Genomic DNA, 12,140 nt, shown 5'->3' on the forward strand with positions numbered 1-12,140 from the left:
AGTTGGTGTCTCACTCTGTCGCCCAGGCTAGAGGGCAGTGGCACGCTCACGGCCACTGCAGCCTCGACCTGCTTGGCTCAGGTTATCCTTCTGCCTCAGCCTTCCAGGTAGCTGGAACTACAGGCATGTGCCACCATGCCCAGCTAATTTTTAAAAATTTATTATAGAGATGAGGTCTCGTCAAGAAGCCCAGGCTGATCTTGAACCCGTGGGCTCAGGCTATCCTCTCACCTCGGCATTCCAAAGTGCTGGGATTGTGGTATGAGCCACCACGCTCGGCCTAAGTACATGTATTTATATTAGCTTTGCAAATATTTAATCTATACGTTTAGAAATAAACCTTGGATGGTGAAACTTCAAGCCAGGATTTATCCAACCATTCCCGAGGCTCTCTCTTTGAGGTCATTAAATTGTGGTCAGCAATTTGTCGAATTATCAATGCAGTCTCTTCTACTCCTGGGGCAATTATAAGCTAAAACATATATTTTATATGTTAGATTACAGAAAATATTAGGAAGAAAAATGAAGCATTCAAAAATAGTTTTTAATTAGAAGAGAAAATTAAACATCAGCAGATTCTAATCTTTAACACTACTTTAGATATCAACTTATTGATTTATCTATGTTGAACTTAGAACATTTTATTTGTGAGGACAGCAAATTTTCTTTCCTTCTTTAAATATGATATCCTTGTATTTTTCAATTTTTGGAACAAAATTGTTTTCACTTTCATTTGGCATTTATTAATAAAGTCTTTAAAATATATTTAGTTTTAAATTTCATTGATATTAGAAGAAACAGTAATTTGAGTATCATTAGTAATATTTACTATTTTGCTCTTTCTAGGTTAAACCTAATAGTTCTCAACTAAAAATAAAAATCTTAAAACTATAGTGCCAGAATGTTTAAAAACAAAGTTAAAAAACAAAGATACTTTTAAATGAATTTGATGTTGTATTCAAAAAGGAAAAAATAAGATTCTGATATAGTCATTTCCAGCATTTTGGGAATTGTTCATCAAATATTGACTTACTGATTCTGATTCCCTTGTCAAAAGTATGTTTGTGTGTATGTGTGTGTCTATAATAAACTTAACTTTAAAAAAAATTTTTTTAATATTCTGTTTCTTGTCTGCCACTGATTTCCTCTATGCCCATCTCTCTTCTGAAATGTCAACCTTTTTCTTCTGCTTTCTCTTTGTTTTCTTCCTCATTGTTTAGATTTAGTTGGAGGAAAAGTAGTTCATATGTTAGCAGTTTAATGTGAACAGAGAAATACTGCTCTAAATAATCACATCTTGGAAATATAAATGTCCTGTATTGGAAATTTAAGAAACTGTACAAATCTCACAAAATAATTATGACTATTTCTTCTTTTACAAAAAGAAATACAAACTGTTAGTACACACTTGGGGTGTATATGTCTTCTAAAGAAGGATTTTCTTTAAATTATATCGTACAAGGGGGGGAACCCAAAAAAACCCCAGAATTTATTTATTTAATAACTGTGCATTTACTCTTACATGTTTAAACTTCAGTCACCTTCAAAGTATTCTGTATTTGATGCAATACACCTATCGAGATACTTTTTCCACTGCTCAGAATAGTTTTTTAACTTGTCAATTTTGATGCCCTTTAGTGCTTCTGCTATTTTTTTCTTTGTTTCACCTCTTCCACGTTGGCAAAACAGTGAGGACTTTTTTTATCCAGGGAAACAAAAAATTATCACTCTGGGTGAGACTGGATGGATGGGAAGGTTGGAATAGAGGGGTCAAACCACTGTTGGTTAAAAACTGCTAAACACTCAGTGTGGTGTAGGGAGGTACACTCGTAAATCACCTGTCATAAAATGGGCAAACACGTTGAAAGATTCTGCCCCCCACAAAAAAAATTAACTGAAGCTGAACACAACTTCTCACAACAATGCTAGTTGGTACACTGATGCTGACTGAGTCCTAGAACACTTACCTAGTGAGAGAAGCCTGTACTACCAGGGACCTGCCTTCCAAAAGGTAATTCCAGTTCTTTTGGGGTTCTTCCTTATATATAGGTAGAGTATGCAGAAATACACTAGTCAATTATAAAGATATTTTATTGCTAGTTTTGGCTGTTTTGAGATAATATGACACTTTCATTTTAATATAAACTTTATTTTAAAAGATATGAGTTTATACTGGTGGTAATGAACATTTTCCTAATTTATTAGAGCAGAAATTCTGGGACTCATGGCTAGACTTGGGGGATTCAGGAACCACTGTAAATTGTTTATAAAATTTTGCACATATATCTATGCATTTTTCTGCAAAAAGGGCTCATAAAAATTTATAGAACTTTAAAAAAATTAGAATAACATTTGGCATAACACCACTAGCATCATTTCCTTTTAATTTAAGAAAATATACTTAAACTTCCTAATACTTCTTTCATTTTCAGGCTCATTAGCTTGTCAGGTTCTTCAGAAGCCTGAAAAAAAAAAAGGTGCCATAATTTATACTGATGGGCTCTAAGAGACCTTGTAATGTAAGGTAAAGCAACAATACGTTCCAAAATAATATCAGAATAGGGGACATCCTTTAATGTAATAATGTCATTAAGTCAGGACAACAGGAGGCTGACCTGGTGATACCAGAGTAAGAGCAAATGGACCAAAACTGCCTCTTAAAGTCCATGGAAAAAGTGACCGATTTTTTTTTTTTTTTTAGGTTATTATGTAAAACCTGAAAATCTTTTGGAATAGTTTGATCTGGGTAGAAGCAGACTTTTGTTTGGAACAGACTGTTGCCGGGCCATACTCCTACTTCATCCCTGAATGCTTTCCTTGAGTCATGCCCTTTCAGGACCACATTGCTATACCTGAATATAGTACCACTTGCTGGTATCATATGCCTCATGTATACAGTAAAAAATAATTTCTAAAGCATATCTTGCATATAATTGCCATGAGCTGAGAAGGGAAGAGGCTAAATAAGTGGTGAAACCTTAGCTGAGCAAATGAATGAGACAAATTTACATTTGCCATTTATTTACTTAGATAGCTTTTCTAAAGAATTTTATTTCTATGTTTAGTGTGCATTACAGAAACAAAACTATCTGGAATTCTTTTTCAAGCAGATGATTTGTTGATTTTCTTAGCAGGTTGTTCTTTGATTAAATTATACTTAGTAGATGTTTGTTGAATTTTTTTGCTTTGTACAAAGCACTGTGCTAGCTGCTACAGATTTTACAAATAAAAAGGACCTAGTTGTTACCCTTCAAGGTGAAGGATATATGAACAAATACTTCATACTATAATAAAGGTGTGAAGTATTACTGGGAGAATGGGAGAAGGAGAGATTTATTCAGAGAGGATATGACTGGGGCATACTCAGAAAATGGTGAGTAAAATGGTGTTAAAGGAAGAATTCCTGAGGGACCAAATTGTAGAGGAGCTCATCTCAAGCTGAGTTTTAACTCTATGTTGAATAAAGTAGGAAGTTATGGGAAAGTCTTTGAGCAAGAAATTAAACTCAACAGCAAGTACGAGCCTATTATGCGGCTGGCATTGTGCTCTGTGCCAGGAATACACAAATGAATACACATATTCCTTTTCCCTTAGCAGCTTACAGTCTAGGGAGTGAAGCATTCACAATGTATTTCAGAAATATAACTGATGTCTACATATGATGAACTAGAGTGGGGAAAGAGTAGAAAAAGGGAAATTAGTTAGGAAACTACTTTAAAAACCAAGTGAGAGGTGATGAAGGTCTCTATTCAGGAAAATAGCAGAGGTAATAGAAGAAGAGACATATTCTAGAGACATCACAGAGATAAGAAAAGGATTTAGTTACTAAACATATTACAATAGTGATACTATAAACTAAGCTCGGGGGAGGATGAGAAGTATTTTGGACATGTTAGTGTTTGAGGTACTTTTGGGATATTCATGTGGAAATTTCTAGTAGACTGCTAGAATATAGGTGCAGACCTTAAATGTCAAGAAAAAGTTAAGAATTATAATCAGAAATGAAAGCTAAATTTGTGGGGATGTCAGAGTTGTCAAAAGGAAAGAATGTAAAGTGATAATGAAGAGTGTTGAGTCCTTAGGACCAATGTCTAAATTTCTGAGCAGGACATTTTAAAAAGGTCCAAGAAAGGAGGCTGATTAGAGATCACATACACACACACACACGCACACACACACACACACACGTACACACACACACACTTTACTTATTTATCTATTTATTTATTTAGAGTTGGAGTCTCACTCTGTAGCCCAGACTGGAGTGCAGTGGCACGCTCACGGCTACCACAGTCTCGACCTACTGGGCTCAGATGATCCTTCCGCCTCAGCCTTCCAAGTAGCTGGAATCACAGGCATGTGCCACCATGCCTAGCTAATTTTTTGATTTACTGTAGAGACGAAGTTTCGCCATGTTGCTCAAGCCGGTCTCAAACTCCTGAGCTCAGGCAATCCTCTCGCCTCTACCTCCCAATGTTCTGGGATTACAGGCTTGAGCCACCATGCCGGGTCCAGAGATCACCAATATATTACTTTACTCATATATGCCATAAGATTTCTATTTTACAGCAGGTAAAAATTTAGTACATCTTTTATAAGGAACAATTTGATCATGGACTATTTCCTTTTATTCATATCTTGCCATGTTTAAAAACCATCTACGTAGTAATAAAGAGATAAAATAAAATTTTAAATTCATTAAACTAAAAGCTTTTAGAACAGAAGTTTAAATAGTAAGATATTTATTAGTTTGAAAATTGTTCTTTATTTAGCTTTTAAATGATTTAAAATTCGCTCAACGTATTTTCTCCCTGGGCACTTGAGTTTAAGTATAATTTTGGCTTATGAAAGATACTTATGAGCAAACATATAGAAAAAGAATACCTTCACATTCAGCTTTTCAGACTTTAGTCCAGATGAAACCAAAGCTGCATAAATCAGCGCTAGGTGATGAAGTGCCTTTTGTGTAAGTTGGTACCTACAAAAAATTATATTATTATACTTTTATTCATTTGACATCTGAGTATACTTGCTGAAATTCATTTTGTTTTCCACATTTCATAATGTTATTAGAATAACCTGGCTAAGGCAGAATTAGTGGAACAAAATCGTGGGGTTTTTTTGGTCCACTCTACACTCTTTTGAAAAACATTTCCACTTCAATTCATTAATAATATTGTTAAGTCTAGGGGATACTGAGAGTGTGTGTGGGGGGAGGTGAGGGTTGGAGGGAGCAGCTTAACCCATTTCCTTACTGATCCCAGGGATGGTTGTGTGACTAAAGCCTAGCCAACTAGAATATTCTATCCTCCTGATCATAGTAACAGGCTCAGATACGAAAACATGAGAGCCAGCATAAACTAGAATCTTCTGTTTTTCTCAAACTGCTAGAAAAGTCTTTTTTGTTTTTTCTTTTCATGGCTACTAAGCAGGTCAGATGTGAGTGTTAAGCTGTGGGTAGATATTTCTACTTCTCTTTATGTACTCTAAGCAACAAAGAGGAAATTGTTAGTTTACATTACTAAGAAGTCCAAGGAAAGGCACTGTTGGAATCAGAGACTTGAAACAATGTCATCGAAATAATGGCTCTCTATTTCTTGGCTCTTCTTCCATCTCTGCTGGCTTCTTTCTCAAGCAAACTCTTAAAATGAGAGTGCCTCACTGTGCCTAAACTGTTTGTACAAACAGTGTGGTTTCTGTTGAACATCTGCTTTCCTTCTTAGAGTCTAGAACTTTCATAAATGCTACAGAGTGTGCCTGCATGACCAGCTCTTAATAAAAACCCTGAGCACTGTCTTTCAATAAGCTTCTCTAGTAGAGAAAATTTTACATAAGAAAGTCGTGAGTGACCTTTGAGAGTTCTGAGAGGTAGAGAGAAAAAACAGATACTAGAGAATAAAAGAAGGAAGTGAAAACGATGGGTTCATAACATTTAGAAATAAAATGAATGGGAGACATATGTTAACTTGATGTTAATAATGATGATATCAATGTCTTGCTATGGATATTTTGTAAGGTGTTTACAAGTACTGTCACAATTTATTGCTGAGGAAATTAAGCACATCTTGTGTGACTCAACTAGGAGATGACTCTTGAAAATGTCCTAGTGGTTTCCTCTAGACTTTGTCCCATGAACTTTTTTCCCTTGCTGACTTTGCATTATAGGCCTCCGTAAACTTGCACTGTAATAAATTATAGCCATGAGTACAATTATATACTGAATTCTGTAAGTCCTCCTAGCAAACTACCAAACCTGAGGGTGGTCTCCAGATCTTGAATACAAAACTATCTAAGATAATTATATGATTAAATTTTTTCATGAAGAGCTGGGTAAAAATAAGTTTGAGTCTTCTTATTCTCCTTTGTACTTCAATTGCACCAATAGAACTATAGGTAGATAGTCATCTAAAAAAATAACTTTAAAAAACATCCAAATTGGTTATTTACCCAGAACACTTGTAAGTTCTGGATAAAGCCTAATGCTTTGGAAGCAAATTCAAAGTTTAAAATACACTACAGCTTTTATTAGTCTTCACAAATGAAGGTTTTAGACCTAAATTATTATTTTTCAGTTCTGGCAGAAAGGAAAACTAGGTTAAATGGCTTGATAGAGGTTATCTGTTAATAGAAGAAGGAATAAAAATCAAGGTGCTTGGATTCATATTCTAACTTATATTTATCCTAACATTAAAATGATTGTTTACAAGTTTGCTATCATAGTTAAATAAAAATAGAGTCAAATAAGAAAGCCAATAAAGAAAAAAATCACATGTAATGTCAAAGAAGATGTTTGTACCTTCTCCAATAACTAAATTAAATAATATTTTAAAAATTTACACCATGAGTGATGTGGTATGTGTTATGTAGTACTGTAAGGATTTTTAAAAAGTAAAGCTAGTTTGCAATTTTGTAGGAAAGAATCACTCATTCAATCAAGGAATATTTACCAAACATCTATGATATGAAAACAATATGTCCAGTGCTCTAAGGCAAATACTCTAAAAAGATAACACAGAACATGCCAAAGATGAGGAAAAAATAGGTAGCTAAGTGTTTAAAGGATGGAAAGTCACATCTGAGTATCTGTGTGCATAAGTGGGGTACTGAGGAAAGTTCACATAGATAAACTAATATTTGGGGATAAATAGTGAAAATAGGCACAATTTTTTCACATGAAATAGTCATAGAAAGTAAACAAATATTTCAGGAAGAGAGAAATTACAAACAAAAGTAGAAGTTGGAAAGCAAGAGCATGTTTGTAAGCCATTAAGCAGTCCTTTTGGTTGAAATGGATAGTGAAAATACAACCTGAAAATGCAGGTTGGAATAATATTCTGAAGAAACTGAATTGTAGGGTGAGTAGTTTGTATATATAAAGATAATAAGGAACTCAGTAAAGGCTTTTGATCAGAGTGAAATAATCAGAGCCTGGTTTCAGGAGTATCAGTTGAGTATATGACAGATTATAAACAGGAACATTGAGAGGCATCTGGAGGCAGGAAAACAGTTGGTAGTTTGTTATAGTAGTCCATATAAAATAATGAGAATTTGAACTAAGACATTGGTAATATAAATGGAAGGAGGGGCTAGATGGAAGAGGTTGAATCTATAGGATCTGTTTTCTCATCTTGGTTACTAAAAGAAAGGCAAGGTCATAAATTACAGATAAAATGAGATACAGGTTTGGAGGACATAGAGAATATAATCAATTCATATTTGAGCATACTAAGTTTGAGAGTCTGTGGAATATCTGGGTGGAAATACTTAATAGAACATTAGAGTTGCATGTCAGGAATTCCAAAGAGAAAGACTGGAGCTGCAGAAATAATGTAATAATTACATGCAGAGCAATGATAACAAGCTATGGAAGTATATACTATTTTCAATGGATAGAATAGAAGAAAGAGGCAACCCCTTCAGGTCCGTTTTCACTGTGGGAGCTTTTCTGCCCTCTCAATAAATCCTGTTTTCTAAAAAAAAAAAAAAAAAAAGAGTAGAGAAAGAAGAGAACTCATAACATATATTTGGAGACTGGGACAAAGAAGAAGGAAGAAGGGGTAAAGACAGAAGGAATAGTTAGAGAGTGAAGAAATTAAAAACAATGAAGTGTCATGGAACTGAAGACTTTCAAGAAAGAAAGCACTGACAGCAACGTTAAATGCTTCAGAGCAGAGAAATAAATAAATATTTTTGGAGATAATCATAAGAAAGTCGTGAGTTCTGAGAGGTAGAGAGAAAAAACAGATAGCAGAGAATAAAAGAAGGAAGTGGAAGCAATGGGTTCATAATTTTTAGAAATAAGACGAGGGGGAGACATATGATAACTTGATGTTAATAATGGTATCAATGTCTTGCTATGGATTTTTTGTAATTTTTCAGTTAAGCACATCAATAAAAGAAAGCGTAGTAAGATGCTAATTAGTTGGCATATTTAATGAGATTTTAGAGGAAGTGATTTAAGAATGACATATTTTTTTTATCAGCCAAGTCCATGATTACAAAATAACAAAATACTTAAAGCATCAGTTCTTAATGAGATGGGAACAGGGGAGGATAATTTGTACAAAATGTCCAGGTGAACATGTATCATCTTTGAAATTCCCATTTGTTTTGCTATGATCATGCCTCCATCTTAAACATCCTTGACTTAAAGCAAACTAGACGAGCAAGTTGAAAAATATGCATAGCTATTTCTATTCAAAGAAGAGAAGGACTAAATATCTTTTATTTATTTATTTAAGAGACAAGATCTCACTCTGTCATCCAGGCTGCAGTCTCAAACTCCTGAGCTCAAGCGAACCTCCTGCCTTAGCCTTCCAAGTAGTTAGGACTACAAGCATGTGCCACCACACTCATCTTTTTTTTTTTTTTGGTAGAATAGGGGTCTTGCTGTGTTGCCCAAGCTGGTCTCAAACTTTTGGCCTCAAGTGATCCTTCTACCTTGGCCTCTCAAATTGCTGGGGTTACAGGCATAAGTCACCACACTTGGCCAAGGACTAATGTCTTATGAAGTAGGAATAGGACTTTGTATGAATAAATGTTTACGTACTCTGAATTTAATGCTCCTTTGGTATATAAAATTATCCAACAATAGCTGTACTGGAATGATAATGCCATCAGTCTCATAATGATATTGTCTGATGCTTTCTCACAATTCAATTCTTCTAGGTCCTATTAGAAAATAAAGAAAATTTAAAAATGCATTAGGTTTTACAGTTGTTATATAATTGTAATTATTATATTTCAAGGATCTATGATACAGAAATGATAACCTGAGAAAAGTCATGGATATGGACTCCCATTTCATGGAAAAATTAAAATCACACTGGAAGTAGTAGAGAAAAAGCTAAGGTAGACATACAACAACTAATGATAGCTTAAACAAGGAAGGCTTGTGAATTTTCCAAGGTCCTAAATATGAAGAAAGTGGCCTATGGAGTGCCCCTATTTTGGTAATTTCCTTGTGGACTTGGATCTGACTACTCCCAAGGCAACAGAAAATATGTTTTAAAAACCTATGGGATAATTTGCACTGCATGCTTATTCAAAGGAGATGAGAAAGTAGCAGTTAATAAACTCTGTGGGAATCTCTACCTAATGGTCTGGAATCCCCCTTTCCTTTAATTTTTGATAGAATGAGTAATTCAGAGAATGTCCTTCCTCTAACAAGTTATATACTATGGATTAAAATACTTTTGCCAAACAGAATAATAATTGTTTAAGAACTTTAAATATACAAGGCACAATATATCTTTTGTTAAAAATTAGTTTTTCTTTATTTTTTTATTTTAGAGACCCAGGGTCTTGCTCTATTGCCCAGGTTGGAGTACAGTGGTGTGATCACAGGTCACTGCAGCCTCAAACTCCTGGGCTCAACCAATCCTTCCATCTTAGTCTCATGAATAGTTAGGATTATAGGCATGTACAATCATACCTGGTTCTTTTTTTTTTTGTAGAGATGGAGTCTTACTCTGTTGCCTACGCTCATCTTGAACTCTTGGTCTCAAGGGATCCTCCTGCCTGGGCCTTCCAAAGTACCGGGATTATAGGCATGAGCTACTGTACCTAGTTACAATGTCTCTTAAAAACTTCTCTAATTGAGTTGTATTTTTTCATCATTTAATTCTTACATTGTAACATTTGCTCATCAAATTAGACTTGTACTTTACCATATTTGCCATTAATTTATACTCCATACCATCAAACCTAGCTGTATCCCATTAAATTAATTTCTTTGCAATTGGTACTCCAACCAAGGAAACATATCAGGGAGATCCAGCCAATAATTTATACATCGTAAATTCCAAACCATATGAATTTTTGAAGAGAGTTTCTCTCTCTAAAAATTAACTTAGAGGCAATTCTTATTTACTCACAGGACATTCCATAGGACCAAGTATCAATTAATATACTATCCCTTGTAAGAAACACAGTGGTTGGGATTTGTTTTTTTAAAGTTTTCAAGACTCTACTTATTCTATAGATACATTTAAAAATAGGTCAATATATAGTACTAAGAATTATTTATTTTCTTTGTCCTCTTAAATATGTTAAAAATTATAAGGTATCAGAGGAGCTTGGTAATAGTCATTTTCCACAGTGATGATTTTAGCACTTATGGCCCATTTGCAAAATTTAGAAGAAATTACTAATAGATTATAGTTAAGCTCCCTATAGAAAAGATAATAACTAATGAAATGGCTATATCTTTTAATGTATTTGAATCTATATTTTTTTTACTACATAGTCTTACCTGTAAAATTATGGCAGTGTGTTCATCAATTGTCACCACTACATAATGCTCTGTACTTCCAAAGAGTTTCAATGACTCACTGTAGCATCTCTCCACTAGTGTGATACTATAGCTACAAAATATAATACTCTTGAATTAAAAAATAAAATGGCTAAGAGAAATTATTCAAGAGGAGTTGTATTTTTCTCTTACATACTAAATTAATTGGATTACTGTATTTTTTTCTTTCATATGTCAATTTATTCTACTTTATAAATTTGAGGAATGAAATTATGATTTATTCAGTATATAAACTAAATTAGTTGTGTGTTGCCTTAAGTATTGTGTTACATATTACTGACATAGTGCTATTACAAATGACTTGATCAACTTATTCTAACTTTTTAAATAATAATTCATAAAATCAAAATATTGTGTTAGGAGACTAAAATAATCTGAATTTTCTTTTTTCTAGATTTTAACTACCTTTTAAAAGCACATAGTTTTCTATGAATGCTCCACAGTCTTATGATATAAAAACGAAAGCATGGAACATAAGTCTGCATTTTAACTAAGGTAACAGCACAATTATCATTCCTTGATACAGCTCAAGGTCCAACATTCCTGTGAAAACTTGTGTGCTATGATGTGATATTAAAATTCTCACTGTTAGTATGACCTTAGAAATAAAGATCTAAAACCTAGCTGGGCTCAGTGGCTCAGCCTGTAATCCCGCGCTTTGGGAGGTTGAGGTGAGTGGATTGCCTGAGCCCGTGGATTCAAGACCCACCTGGGCAACTTGGCGAGACCTCATCTCTACAATAAACTAAAAACTAGCCGGGTGTGGTAGCGCGCGCCTGTAGTTCTGGCTACTTGGAAGGATGAGGCGGAAGGATCGCTGGAGCCCAGCAGGGCGAGGCTACAGTGGCCGGGAACGTGGCACTGCACTCCAGTCTGGGTGACAAAGTGAGACTCCAACACACATACACACACACACACGTGGCACTGCACTCCAGTCTGGGTGACAAAGTGAGACTCCAACACACACACACACAACACACACACACACACACACACACACACACAGAAGATCTAAAACCTTAAGAATTCATCTAGAATTTCATAGTCCTGTTTCCCAGGCAGTAAAGTTCCCTAACAAGAATCCTCATTCTTAATATTATTAATGACATGAACATGTAATTCACAGGACAAAAGTATATAAAATGTTCATATGTGCTGGTAATAAAAGACATGAGAAGCCGGGCTCGGTGGCTCAGCCTGTAATCCTGCGCCTTTGGGAGGCTGAGGTGAGTGGATTGCCTGAGCCCGCGGGATCGAAACCCGCCTGGGCAGCGAGACCTCATCTCTACAATAAATCAAAAAATCGGCCGGGCATGGTAGCGCATGC

At 34.9% G+C, this 12,140-nt stretch overlaps 1 protein-coding gene across 1 annotated transcript in view; it reads right to left on the reverse strand.

Moving 5' to 3' along the window:
- CUNH9orf84 (chromosome unknown C9orf84 homolog) overlaps positions 1 to 12,140 on the reverse strand; it is a 118,122-nt gene that overhangs the window by 12,160 nt on the left and 93,822 nt on the right. The window contains exons 22-25 of the mRNA XM_008065563.1: positions 10,754 to 10,865; positions 9,050 to 9,171; positions 4,885 to 4,978; positions 341 to 472 (exon numbers count right to left, since the gene is read on the reverse strand). Coding sequence (XP_008063754.1) covers positions 341 to 472; positions 4,885 to 4,978; positions 9,050 to 9,171; positions 10,754 to 10,865 — 460 coding nt within the window. The remainder of the gene's footprint in view (positions 1 to 340; positions 473 to 4,884; positions 4,979 to 9,049; positions 9,172 to 10,753; positions 10,866 to 12,140) is intronic.

This window comes from Carlito syrichta, unplaced genomic scaffold, assembly GCF_000164805.1.
Source record: "Carlito syrichta isolate Samal-C Ts95f unplaced genomic scaffold, Tarsius_syrichta-2.0.1 Scaffold308663, whole genome shotgun sequence".
NCBI lineage: Eukaryota > Metazoa > Chordata > Mammalia > Primates > Tarsiidae > Carlito > Carlito syrichta.